The 13,892-nt window shown below is 40.3% G+C and overlaps 1 protein-coding gene across 1 annotated transcript in view; it reads right to left on the bottom strand.

Moving 5' to 3' along the window:
- Positions 1-260: 260 nt before the first annotated feature.
- Positions 261-13,892, bottom strand: part of ESRP1 (epithelial splicing regulatory protein 1) — a 32,470-nt gene continuing 18,838 nt past the window's right edge. Inside the window, exons 12-14 of the mRNA XM_086609464.1 lie at positions 12,474-12,672; positions 10,455-10,623; positions 261-351 (exon numbers count right to left, since the gene is read on the bottom strand). Coding sequence (XP_086465590.1) covers positions 261-351; positions 10,455-10,623; positions 12,474-12,672 — 459 coding nt within the window. The remainder of the gene's footprint in view (positions 352-10,454; positions 10,624-12,473; positions 12,673-13,892) is intronic.

Here is a 13,892-nt window from a genome sequence, read left to right as displayed (position 1 = left end):
CCTGGGAAGTACGTAAAGCAGCAGCCTATAACAAGACTGCAGGAGTCAAAATCCTTTAAATGATGGCTTTAGTAGCCAAGATCTTATATATTACAGTGTGACATTCCAGACATAGCAAAGAACAGCCACGTTCCCAGGGCAGCAAATGAAAAGTTATGTTGAGTGTGGTGGTTATCTGAAGCAAACACTGAAATACCAATATTGGGATACCCCCAAACCCGTCTCCTGGGGTTGGTTATCCTTACCTTCTCTAAGGAAGTCTAACTGCTGGGGCCTTTAAATGCAAATCCGTTCTTTGGACACTGTCCTGGCCGGATCATTTGTGTGTACAAGTCCATCCTCTGCTGCATACTACAAACACAAGTTAAGACAGAAGCAATCAGAAGCCAAACTAGTGCAGAAAAGAGCAAGCAGTTGGCTATGCAACCTTAACCTTTCTTAAAGCCCTGGGCAGATATCAAAGTTCAGGCCACATAATTAGACATCTGTAATGCTGCCGTCACCATGGCATCAAGAGTAATTCAACAACAGAAACTACACTGGGGTAATCACCTTCCCACATCAGCTCAGTTGGTGTGTACACCAGTACACACAGTATCTTGTTGAAGAAGATCGTCTCCAGACTCTGGCAGTCACAACTGACTGGTCTCAAGAGAGTGTCCCCAGAGATAGAGATAAACACACCTCCTGTACAGCCAGAGCCACACATACTCTCAAAGTCTCTAAAGGAAAAGTTAACAAGTTCGCTACTAGGTATATCCACATAGGCCATTTACCCCTGAGCTTGTCTTAATACTGAAGGATGCCCACTGGCTTCTCCTACTTATACAATTTTAAGACGAAAGTTTAAAAAAAAAAAGAAAACCCAATAAACACCCCAAAAAGCCCACACTTCTTGCTCAAAGCCACCTTGATCACTTTGCTTTATCTCCTGAGCATGGCTTCAAGCATCTACCATTTCCATCACCATTTTCATACTGTTCCTTAGACCTAGGATAGCCTCCCCAAAATACACTAGAAAGGTAGTTCCAAGACCACCTTCATTTCTGTTCTTCAAACTCATGGCTATAAAAATACCATGGGAAAGTTTCTGCTTGGGACTATCAGTCTTTCCTTTGCTTGCTTACATCTGTATTTAAATCCTTAGCTAAAATGATATTCATGAAGACTAAATTTAGCCCAAAGGCTACTGTCCCAAGATGCCATGTGGAGCAGTCTTCCCTCCCCACAAGTCCTGTTAGCCTATATTCAATCTCTCTAAATTAAAGCTCATCTTCTTGAGTTCATCTGCAACTTTTAAGTCAAGTAGGTGCGTTTGCCTTCAAGCATGTGTTCTCATCACTGTTTTCAGTCTTGTCCTTCCCCTATTTGCAAAGCCCTGGGTCATGTTCCTACAGCATGGTATGGAAGGGGATAGCTCAGTCACAGCAGGTGACAAGCAAATCCAGCAGACAAGCCATTCCTGGACACACTACACAGATGTTTATGATTTCCTTTCAGAAAACAAAACAAAAGAGAAAGTCTTCAAGGGCTTTCACTCAGCAAATGCAATTGACTGAGGTCTAACACTACTACTTCTACAGTGAACAGCTACCCATGTCTAGAAGGTGAGATGTTTTTCCACAGGAATTGCTTATAATGCTTGTTTATCCCCACAATATTGTGTTTGTGGGTACCTTTGTGAACAATTCTTCAATGGTGGCTTCACTAGATAGCAGAGATGGTCTAATGCCAAAGATGACACTTGCAGTCACTTATATAACTTTTGAGCCTATTGTCAGAAAAACAGCTATGAGAAGTCAAAGTTTTATGCTGTAGAGTAGCATCTTCATACGTATTTATCACAATACAGCACTTCCCACTAATGGTTCCCTGCATGCCTCTTCCATAATATTAATAATCTTACTAATCTCTAACAAAATACTACTACAGTCAATGCACCTATTTACTTCTCAAACACAAGATCCCAGGGTCATCTTATGACATTGAGGCGGCTAAAAATAAGTCTTATCCCCCAGTGCACCATTCAGCTTTAGAGCTTATTGCCACCACATGCTGTCTACAACCCTGAAGTTTTAAATGTAGCTACAGAGTCAGGAGATGAATCCATGGCAAATATGCCCATCCACAGTTTGGATGCAAGCTCCAGGTCAGTTGTCTCCATTAGCTACCTGCCAAATACCTCTGAGCAAGGAGCTCTCCACAGCTGCCAGCAATGCAGTATTTGCTTTTATTTACTTACATTTCATGTACTCTTTAGACACAGCACCTTTTGTGGTCAATGGCAACTACCACAGGTTAAAGGTTAGTGCCAAAAAGGGACATGCTTGCCTTGCTTTAAAGCAATATTAATGCCACAATAACTAATCTAATCTATTCAGGAGTAATAAAAAAATACTCTTCTTTAACATCCAACATACTCATAGTTTGTAGATGTTCGAAGCTTTGATGTTCTTTGTCAGGTCTTCCATAGCCTTATTCGAACTGCCACAAAACTACAGCGAGTTAACAGACCCCTGTTTTGTTCTGATTTAGCAAAAAGAGGAAATTTGCTGGAACTGCCAAAGTGTCAGATAATCCATATTAGTTTCCAGCTACTGCTAGAAGCACATACATAACATTTAATAAAATAAAAGTTTTACTCTTTTGTTTCATTGAGCAAGACACACCCTCCCAGACTATCTGCAACTGCATAACTTTGTGGAAAGTGTCATTAACATTAATCCTTTTGGCCAGCCAGCTGAAGCTACCAAAAAGGGTAATTTATGCATCTGAGATAAGAAAACAGAACACCATAAGAGAATTTAAGCTATAGAATAGTTCAAATTTTTCCAGAATCCTTATGAAAATAACCCTATTACTTCCAAAACTTGTATGAAGAGCAAGAAAATAGAACTTTTTCCTGTTTTCTCTGCAGAGTTGATTTTTATTAGGCGAGATAAAGTACCCAACCCCAAAATGAGACCATGATGCAGCTTTCTGAAGTAAACTCATTTAGTAAGCCAAGAGCAAGTTAGCTTGCATCACTGTTAAAAAGAAAAACAAACAAGAAACCACCAGAACACAAACACACAATAAGACAGGCACCTTGAGCAATCCAGCTTTCCTTTTGGATGCAAGGCTACAGCCCTTGTCTTTGGAAGGTATCACTATCAAACTGAAGATCCTCTGCCTCCCTGGCCCTTGCTGAGAGACAAGCCACAAGAACTTGCAGTGATGGGCCATGAGAACTTTAGCTGGGTGTCCCACAAAAGAGTTTTCCCACTGTCCCAGCCACTTGGCCCTGACGCTGAGCCTCTATGTGCTTTCCCCTCAGCTTTGGTTGGACAGTGTTCAGAGGGGCAAAAGTGCTTCCCCTTAAGTCCTCTTCCTCTTGCACTACTCTATTTTTATTACTATTACTTCTACAGGATCTTAATCTGTTTTAAGGAAGTCAGACATCTCTGTTTAAAACTCCAGCTATTCAGGCCAACTCTGCTGGCTTTGCACCAAGATGCTCCAAGCACTTGCTAATCCATAGCACCACCTTGAAGAGAAAGGTAACAGCTTCAGCAACAGGTTAGGCTAATTCCCAATAGAAGATAACATATGGACCACTCTCAGCTATTTCTGCTTTCCCCCAAACTCACGGGTGACAACCTCCTAGAGGAACAGTGAGTGACTTGGAGTGGTCATGTCTCCAGATGGAAAAGCAGTAGATAGAGGACACTAGTAACATGAAGCGTCCAGGGGGGGGCATAAGACAAATAGCTATGCCAGCCTATCTTCTCTAGTTAAAGAAACCACAGGAACAAATACTCATGTGTGTTACATGGGGTGAGAGAGGATTTCTACAGCTGTTCTCACTATATAATGATGCAGTGCAAGACCTTAACTCTTTTCATATCAATCTAGTTCTTGAAATCAAACATGATATGAAGCATTTCCCAACGTAAACCTTTTTTCCTTATGAATTGATCCTTCTTCTTGAATCTAATCAACAGTCAGACTGAATTTTTTTTCCCAGTCAATATTTCTGAGATTGTGATATTCTCCAAAGACCCTCAAAATAAAACACAATTAAATTTTGAAATCAGTTTTGGATGCAAGAAAGAGTTTTCACATGTTCTAAAGGTTGATGTAGGCATTCAAACAGCATTTATGCACCTCAAGGGCTCCCAAACATTCATCACTAAAATACCATGTAGAAACATTGAGGATCACCATCTCTCCCATCCAATATCCTAATTTTTTTTTTCCATTATACATTTGTTTAACAGATCCCAATATCCAGAAGGAAGCTGTGGTTTATATTAAAAGTGGGTGTGACCTGGGAGCAGTCAGCATACATAACCAAGCAGGTTTTCAGATCTCTGCCAAGTATCCTGCAGGTCAGTCAAGGGAACCACAGACATACCCAGCACTATTTGTACGTAGGAACAGGTATAAGCACAGACACCATCAACAAGTTTCAATTCCCTCTGCATATTTTCTTTTCCTATTTTTCCTATGACTTTGTTGTCTGTAGTCCTGTAGTCCTTTTGGTTGTTGAGTATTAACTATTTTCTGCTCTGTGACAACAGATACTGAATAGATCCTTCCATCAGGCTACTGATTGACAGCTTCTATTAGTTTCAGGTCTAAGACAGGTCCTGTACTGCAAGTTAGACTTACTGCATATGCCTCACTGTACTACACAGAGGAACACTAATAGGGAAAGTCGTAGGAGAGGAAAGAAAGGGGAGGTAGCAGGGAAAAACTACTTGTTGGACTCATCCACTACTGCTTCAAGATTAAATTAGCCTTCTCCTTTGCTAGCTTTAGGAAGCCTGGCAGACCCTGAGGAGCTCTGCGGCACCGCAAAGCCAGATCTTCTGACTGAAGCCAGCAGGAGGAACAGCAAAAAGCATAAGGTGCACATCACCAAGCAGCCTTCAGAAAACTTCAAGGAAATTTGACAGATCACTCCAGCATCCAAAGAACAGATTTTTTTCTGAGACCAATAGGGATTTTCAGCTACTCCTTGGGCTGTCACAGGTCATGGGTATAATGTGCACGTACACAAAAGCTTGCAGCATAATGCCTATGATGTTCATTGCTGGAAGCAGCCCAAAAGCAGGAAGAAATGCAGCTTCAGTATAAAGCTTTTTTAGAAGTGGTTCATACAAAGTCTGAGAGAGGCAAAGCTAGTAAGTTTTGTGGTATAATTACCAAAGTTGAAAGTTTTAATATGGTACTTTGTTAATAAAAACTAACAAGACACACTATTAACACACACATTTACATAACCAGAACAATTTTCCTTTTCCAAGACTGGAATATTTGTCCCCATTTAAAGAAGGAAAGGCCATATAACTTTACAAACAGCAGAAGTATGAGTGCTAAATCATCAGGTCATCTATTAATCAAATAGAAACATTTTGATTTCTGTGACTGCTGTTTAATTATGGACAAATATTATAGACCGTGCTCTCAACAGGGAAGGCTTTTTCTTTTTTTTAAGAAAAAAGTTTTAATAAAACAAGTTTTCAGCTCTAAGGAGCCTTATTCCAAGATCAACCCAACTCTTGGTACAGATGCCATCCCCATGTTTAACCATATAACCTGCTGCCCACTCGATGCATATCTAACCAGTTTGGCTGCTGCAACCAGCTTCACATCTGTGTAAGTCAGTGGTAGCACAACAAGCAATGGCAATGGAGCCAGAAGTCTTTGATGCCATAGCAGACTGCAATGGTCTGCCCTGAGTAGAGCTGAGACTTTTAACACACCCCTGTAGAGATCTGCTGCTGAGTAAAGAGAAGCATCCAGAAACGTCTCTCTGCACCCTGAATAACCGGAGATCACCTGGGTGTCACTGCAAATGTTTAAAAAAGCCACCTGCATGGATGACACATGCCTTGAGGCACAACAGGAGGATCTTCTCTCCCACCACTGAACTATGCTGTAAATAAGGAAAAGGAAAAACTATACTCAAACTGATCTCTGCACCTACCTTGCACAATGTTGCAGTATCAGTTAATCCCTCGTACTAATCCAAATGTTTTACTAGATAGCAAAGTCAGGAGGTGACAGTAAGAGCTGCTAACTGAACAGCAAATCATTCAGTATATTAAGCAAACAAAAGGATCTGGGATCTGTAAATAAAAGAACCTCCACCAGCATCCATGGTGGCATTTTGTATGATGGGTGAAGTAAATGTTGGACACTACTACCAGAGACAATATTTTTACAGGCTTATCAACTTTGAAGAAGGGTGAGGTTTAAGTTTAAATAATTTTACTATCCGGATACCTATTGATCGGAGCATTAACATCCTCCTGCTTGTCAGACGCCATGGTAGTTTTGCTAATTAAAACCTAGAAGTGAAGAGATAATGACAGCCTATGGAGGCATACAACAATTAGTCTTCCCTGCTAATGGGCTCCTTCTCCAATGAAACACAGTAGTAGTTAAAGGCATCCTTACTGTTCTAATCCTTGGCAAACTACCTTCACTTAGAAGAGTGAATCATTAAGGCTTCCCCCCCAGAAACAATCATTCTGGTGACAAGTTTGTGCCATTAACTAAAGAGTTGAGGTTATTCTGACAAATCCGCGACGGAGACCAGCTCACCATGAGCAAGGACAGGTAATGAAGAGTCCCAAATTCTGCCACTTGATGTAAACATGTGAACTCCATTTGCTGGACAGCAACTAAAAGCCAGGAGGCTTTTATGCTCAGTGAGCCCATTCACTGCAGATATGATCTCATGCAATCCAAGCTGACATACTTATTATAAAAATAAAAAGAGTACTACAGTCTAAGAGCTGTGGTCCAGAGCGTTACTATGATGCTATGAGTACAACTAAGCTGATGAAGAGGCTTTGTTTCTGGCTGCTGCTATTCTCCATCTGTGACAGCTCTCCCAGGCTAAATACACATATGGTTGTTTCCTAACCCAGTTCTGTCAAGTGATGCTGGTTAGCCAGACACACAGATATGCAAATAAAGCTGCTGGCAGGAGCTCTGAATGGTATCACTCCTAATCCAACCCACTTGTTCCTAGTTTTGCCAGTTTAAAATGCTTGTAATTTAATTGTGCTTCGATATGCATTTGATCAATGACTAAAGTTAGAAAAAAAAAAAGCCTCTCTTGTTCTACATGATGGTCATTATGGAGGATCTAATCCATCATGGAGAACAAGCGAGGCTTTTTTCTAAGCTTGGTCATTTCGCTTTTATACATAGGCACTTTTTATGTATGTATGCATACATATAACATTAATATATATGTATGTTGCATACATATATAATCTATAAATACTTTTACAAGTTAATCAGTGTATAGATGAGAAAAAAACATACCTAAACCATAGCAGAAAGAAGCAGAAGCAGACAGATGAGAACAATAACAAATTACCCTGTATTTCCTTGTGCAGCAAGTGTTAGAATCATACCTTTAACTACCACAATAAAGAGTCTTTTTAATTCAAATCACTCCAGTAGAGCAGGCTGTACATACACTGACACAACACAGAGATAACCCAAACTTAGCCACTATTAGACTAGCACAACTAGCCTACAAACTAGTCAAGTACAAACACATTGGAAAAGACCCATGCTCACAAGCACTACCAATCTCTCCCAAGACATATACTACTTCAAAGACGCAAACAAACAAGTTCACCTACCCACCTTGGTTCAATAGCACAAGGGTTTACCATAGGACACAGAACATAAGAACACTCTTCCAGTTATTTTGAGTTCAAGGACTTCCTGAGCCAGATGTGGTTTCTGTGTATTCACTAACTCACAATGAATTTCCTGCCCTTGAATTTATCCAGTTTGTTTGAACCCACATCAGTTTTCAGTTTCCACATCATTTTTTGGCTACAAGTCCTGCCAGCACACTACCCACTGAGTAAGAAGCTCCCCTTTCCACTTGACTGTTCAAAATATTGTTGAAAAGAGAACAAAGTTTAAGTGTGTTCCTACAATTATGAATTGACAGAAACTTTTGAGGTTTTAAAGGCACTGCTTAAAAGCCATGAAAATGGCCTTACAACTGAACAAAGACAGTAAGATTTAACTTTAAAAAAAACCCTACAAATCCCATAGCAGTAACTTTCAAGTTTGTGTATGGTAAAAGTTTCTATCGAACATGTTAGGAGTTGCTAAATAGTGCAGCTATTAATTACTTTCAATGTACATACACACAGCAACTAGCACACCTATCTATCCAGGGTTAGATAAGGAAAGAAACCCCTCCCTCCCATGAATCCTATCTTTCTTTTTCTCAGAAGCCTGGGACTAGGCAGAGACAGAGACCACTGACTTGCTGTCAGAACATGTTGCCAGATATAATTACAAGCTGAACAGAGATATCAAAGACTGACAGATCCCGAATAACTTGCTCTCCCTCCTTTTCGTTAGGAGTTCACTAAAGCTATTTTAATAGCATAGAAGGCATCCATTTCTTAACACCATCAGGTTTCATCACCAAAGCTAGAACAGCATTAAGAAGAGTCTGAGAGTTTCAGGGATAAATATTGAAGACTAAAGTAATACCTCCCTCCCCCCCCAACATCTAGGCTGATTTCTGTGCAGAGAATGGAGTTGGCTATTATAAAGCAACTTGACCTTGCAAAACACAAGCAGTAGAACCTTTTGGCAGCAGGTCAAAGAAACTTTCCTTATTTCCATAAGTATTCACTAGTTAGATTTATGAACCATTGTCTGATCATTAGCCACCAGCTCTGTATTGCTTTTCCATGTACATGCATTTAAATGCACCACTTAGTACAGAGGATACCCCATTCTTTCCTGCTGCACATACTTAACATTTTTTCAATAATTTCAAAGCCAGAAAACTCCATTTAAGAGAGTTCTGATTGCTATGTGAAAGGGACCCAATTACTTATTGCATCCTTTACAAAGCAAGGAGAACTTGCCTGAAAGAGCAATAAAGCTTACTTTTTTAGTACAAAACCCCAAAATATCAGCTACAAAGGCTCACTACTTCTGTTAGAGTACAAACTATTTGTCTGTAGATCAAGCATTTACTCTGGATGTAAAAAGCAATATCCAAACGCCAGATCTCACAAAATGGAAAGAAGCTAAGTTGACTCCAGAAATTTTACCTTCTTTTTTTTAAAAGCAAGGTACTTGTAATTGGCACAGTAGTTACATAGGCATGGTTTCCTAAGAATAGGATACAGCCGTCAGTCAGACAAGAACATAAAAAGGGTATTTTGGGACTTGGGATTGGTCCATCTGTACTCAACATAGATGCCCACAGCCCAAGCAACCAGTGATGGGACTCATGTGGGATCCCATTCAGTGAGATATCTCTGTAGGTCCTGACACAGCCTGCAGTGACCAGTCTATCATTACTTTAAGTACAACATGTCAAGGTCACTGCAAACTATTACTGCTACTGTGTTCTCATGACATATAGAATTATTAAGAAACTTATTTTATATTGCCAGTGCAAGTTTGGAATTTTATTTTTCTTGATCTTACATTAAAGCAGCTGAGTTTGGTAACATATTATCATAACCATAAGACAGACATGAAGGCATTATAGGAATTAACTCATGAGTGAAGAAAACATTTTAATAGAAAAAAACAAAACGAGGCAGCTCACAGACATACTGGATTAGTGTAAAGTAATAAGATGATCTTTGTTATCTTACAGGTACTAGAGAGTCCACATTGCTTCATAAGCAGCTATTTGGACCCTTTTCCAGAGGTAAAAAGCACTGGTGAGCGAGTTCTTTAGCAGGTTTCCTGACAGATAAAGAATTGTTTATGGCTTAGAGGGACCATGGCTCTTTCAAAGGCCTCATGACTGCAGAGTACAAATATCAAGAGTTTTTGTTCTGTAGAAGATAGCTAATATATCCAGAAGAGCCAAAAGCCCTTCGTGAGAGGTGTTTATGAGGTCAGGAAGAATGTATGCCTCTATATGTTTTACACATGCGTTCAACACATATGCTTCAAAGCAGTACTTTTATAAATAAGTAAACAAGAGTTTTCACCATAAAGGTCAAAAGTTACTTTATTACAAAAACAGAGGCAGAATTTCAGCAGAATTTGTTAAGGCAGACCTCAATCCACCCCTTCTAACAAGGGGCCAAGGACTTCTTTATGGACACAGGAAGGAGTACTGCACACACCAATTCCTACTGAGGGCACAACAGTGCAAACTAACAAGTTTAAGAGGCATGCTAGGTGGGGAAAAAAAAATAATTAAAAAAAAAATCCCACTGTAACTGTGTAACTTTTTAAAAAAAAAAAAAATCACTCCCCAAAATACTTTAAAACCTGGGAAATCTCTAGATATCCTGAAATTGTTTCCCTGACCAAGATACCGAACAAGCTGTTCTTGGTAGCACAAGCTTTTAGCACAGCAGACAATGTTCTTTTGTGAGCTTTGTGTACTTGCTGCAAAAAGACTTCTTTGTTCCTGCTTGGTTTCTCCTCTGCTTTACCTGGGGTAGTACGCTGTATAGTTCATGAAAAGCTGAGCCCCAGCGGGGTAGTACGCCGTGGAGGGCTGGAGCGTTCGTGGGTTCAGGAGCATAGATGGCTGATACAGAGCAGCTTCTGTTGGCATAACTGCAGCAGGCGTTGGAAAGGAGTAGGATGGGGGTGAAAGGCCTAAAGGGAACAAACAGAAAACAGATTAGGACCTTTTAAATTCCAGCATATATATGGTCTTCATTAGCTGAAGAACTCTGCAGTAAGTAAAGAGCCTTCACAGGCTTCTCCATTCTCTTGCTCATCGCAGGAAATAAATCTGAGCTACCAATGTGGGCTTGACTACAAGCATTGTGCCCACCCCGCTAGTCAAAAGCAAACAGTAATACACAAAAAGCCACCTCTCACTCTGGGAATAGGGTCTCTTTCTGAAGAGGAGACCAGTTTTTCTCGTCTAGGCTCAGATTTTAATGAAGTCTCCAATCAAGAAATGTGAGACTTCTCCACTGTAAGGAGGAAACTTCAGTGCCTAAGATCTGCCTAACATTACTCTTTCCATCCTGACACACTCTATCCCCCAAACAGCTGTCTTCAATTAACCAACAGCAGAGCAGAAAAAGCCATGGCTTAGCAGCTAAGTGCTAACACTCAGTCTAGAAAAAAATAAATTAAAACTGCACTTGGTGTTTCAGCAAGATGTGAGGCCCTTAATGAATTCTCACATATGAGAGTTCAGCCTCCTCCTTTGCCACTCTTTTCCTTTTCTTCTCCTTCCCAATACCATAAAACAAATAAATAAAAGCTTTAGATAACCCTGAGTAACAAAAATAGAAGCTTAAAGTGACAGTCAGCATCTGACTGCACTATGGGATGGGGCAGTGACAGACCAAAAAGGGGCCGAGGAATACACCACTGGCATCTGTAGATGGAAATGAGAACATGGCCCCTTAAGAGTTCCCAAAGTTTGGGACTCTACTGAAGAACCTGTCGTAGGAACTCTCAGGAGAAGCTTCAAACCCCTGTGTGGAACAGCTGTCACATAGGACTACATATTGCAGATCCCTGCTCAGAAGTATACTTGCATTGAAAAAAAAAAAACAACCCACAAACCAAAAAACGAAAATGGCAAAGCTTTTTGCAAAACTTATCTCCTAAGGATTATCTGAAGGTCTACTCAAGGAACTGAAAAGGAACAACACTCAAAGCTTGCTGCCATATTGGCAGCTCTGACTAGGATTTAGAGGACACTTCTTAAAAAAACCCCAACAAAATAAAACACAATACAACTACCAACAACAATAACACATTTGCATAGAGAGACAGAGAGAAAGCTCCTACTTGACTATCTTGCCATTTATGATCTTAGAAGCAAAGTATTATTTTTCCCATAGGCTCACACTTATATGGCATGTATGCTGAATAAGTTAGCCCTTAAGCTCTTAGAGCATTTCCCCCAAACACTTGTCTAGAAGTCCACATTCATCTTAGTAGCTCTGAGGAGCAATTCTAAGGCCAAAGCTATGTGTATTTTACTCCCACACAGGCAACTTCAATTCTGGTGAGCAACAAAAAGCAAAGGAAGAGTTCAGTTTCAAAGGAGAACATTATTAATAGTGTCATAAATTAAGTTTTGGAAATGAAAGGGGAAGGGCTTCTACTTGACATGTTCACCATGATGAAAAATGTAAATACAAATCAGCTTAAATGGGAAACTATTCTTTAAGCTCTAGGTAGGGCTTACAAGTTACTTTTCAAAGTCATGGTTCACCCTGGCCAAGTTAAGTGTCAGGGAGGGGAAGTTTGCCACTGGAAAAGGAAGCGTAATTTTAAAGTAGTTCTTCAGCCACAGTAATTCACAACCAAAGGGAAAAATAATGATTGCAAGCTGCTGCTGATTTAAGATGAAAAGACCTTATTTTAATAACCCCATCTGACACTCCTTCCAAGAACCAGAATCAGAGTCAAGAAAGCAGCTCCAACACCTACCCGCACATAGCGTAGAGTTTTGGCAAGACCCATGCAAAACTTACATGGTAACTTACATGGTGGTGGGGACAAGCCATTTCGATTTAAAGTGCCCCCCATTAATACAAAGTTCATCTCCTCAGCAGAACATTGAAAGACTTCAACATATCTGTCCTTCATAGTCTTCTTATGACACTTCTGCGCAGCCAGAAAAGCTCGATCTGCAGATTTCATCTGAATAAAAGCATCTCCCGATGGACGTCCCTACAAACCAGGCAGACAAACAGAAATGTTTCTGGAGCTCCCATGAAGTGGCAGCATAGCAATAACTTGTGCTGTTAAAAAAAAAAAGCAGTCTCTTCAGCCATTCATCTCCAAAGTCAAGTACAGTCAACCTGATCACCCATCAGCATGTTTAAGCTCTCCTCCTCAAAGCTCTTCCAACTTGTGCTAATTTGATTGTATTTATTTACCTGTTTCAATTATGCTACGTTGTAACTTGAGCCACGTTACTTCTATGTTTAAAAAAATAAGGACACCTATGGGAGAGACTGTAATTCAGCAGTACATAGGTGCTTTGTGACCTGCTCTTACCAATTTAGTAATTGGAAGATCTAATCCACGTTTATTATCTGTGATTTTAAAATTCAAGGCTAAATACAGTCAAGTGCCAAATGTTAAATGAGATTTTAAAATTTTAAGGCCAATATGGGCTGGGATGTTTAAGAAGGCTACTAGCCCAAGGCTCAGTACGAGCTTGTGGAGAAAAAAGCTATTCTTATGTACAGCTGTAAACGAGTGGGATATGCAACGAGGAGGAGTCATTTTAGGCACATGCAGCTGCTGACTTGAGGTAGCCAAAAGCAGAGGTAAATGTCTGAAGCCAGCTCTAACTGAAGTTCTAGGCCAGTTCTAGTCTCAGAGGGAAGAACAACCTTATCACCATCCTTTACATAGTTGTTCATGATTAGAGGGTTGAAACCAAGGATGGTGGGAGGATGCAGAAAGATAAAAATCTAATAGTCAGGCAAAAGCAGTATCTGGGGGAAAAAAATAAATCTGACGGCTTTGGGCAGGGGTGTCAGACAGCCCTCAGGACTACAGACACACACCGATTTCTTCAAGATTCTTTAGTTACTGCTGGCAAGGGCTGATACTACTGTAAACCGCTACTTGTGCTTTAACATCTGAATCTTTTCTCAGCCTCTCCCAGCCCTGCACATTCCTTATAGTTCTCCAGACTTGGCCAGGTCAAGTCCTCACAGTCACAGGAGCCTCTTCAGATAGAGAGGTACTGGAATAACTATAGTACCTTCTGCTTCCCCACACCTCAGAAACACAGAAGCCCTACTCCAGGACAAGGAAGTATTTTGTAGTTTCAGCTTAGGCTTAGTCTCAAACAAAATTTTAGAAGAACAATTTTTATACCACAATAAACAGCATAATCAGTGCAACCACTCAGGGCATCTCCATACAGATAGAGG

This window comes from Tauraco erythrolophus, chromosome 3, assembly GCF_009769465.1.
Source record: "Tauraco erythrolophus isolate bTauEry1 chromosome 3, bTauEry1.pri, whole genome shotgun sequence".
Lineage (NCBI taxonomy): Eukaryota > Metazoa > Chordata > Aves > Musophagiformes > Musophagidae > Tauraco > Tauraco erythrolophus.
Note: the sequence above shows the minus strand (reverse complement) of the source record. Positions and strands in the feature narration are given on the sequence as shown.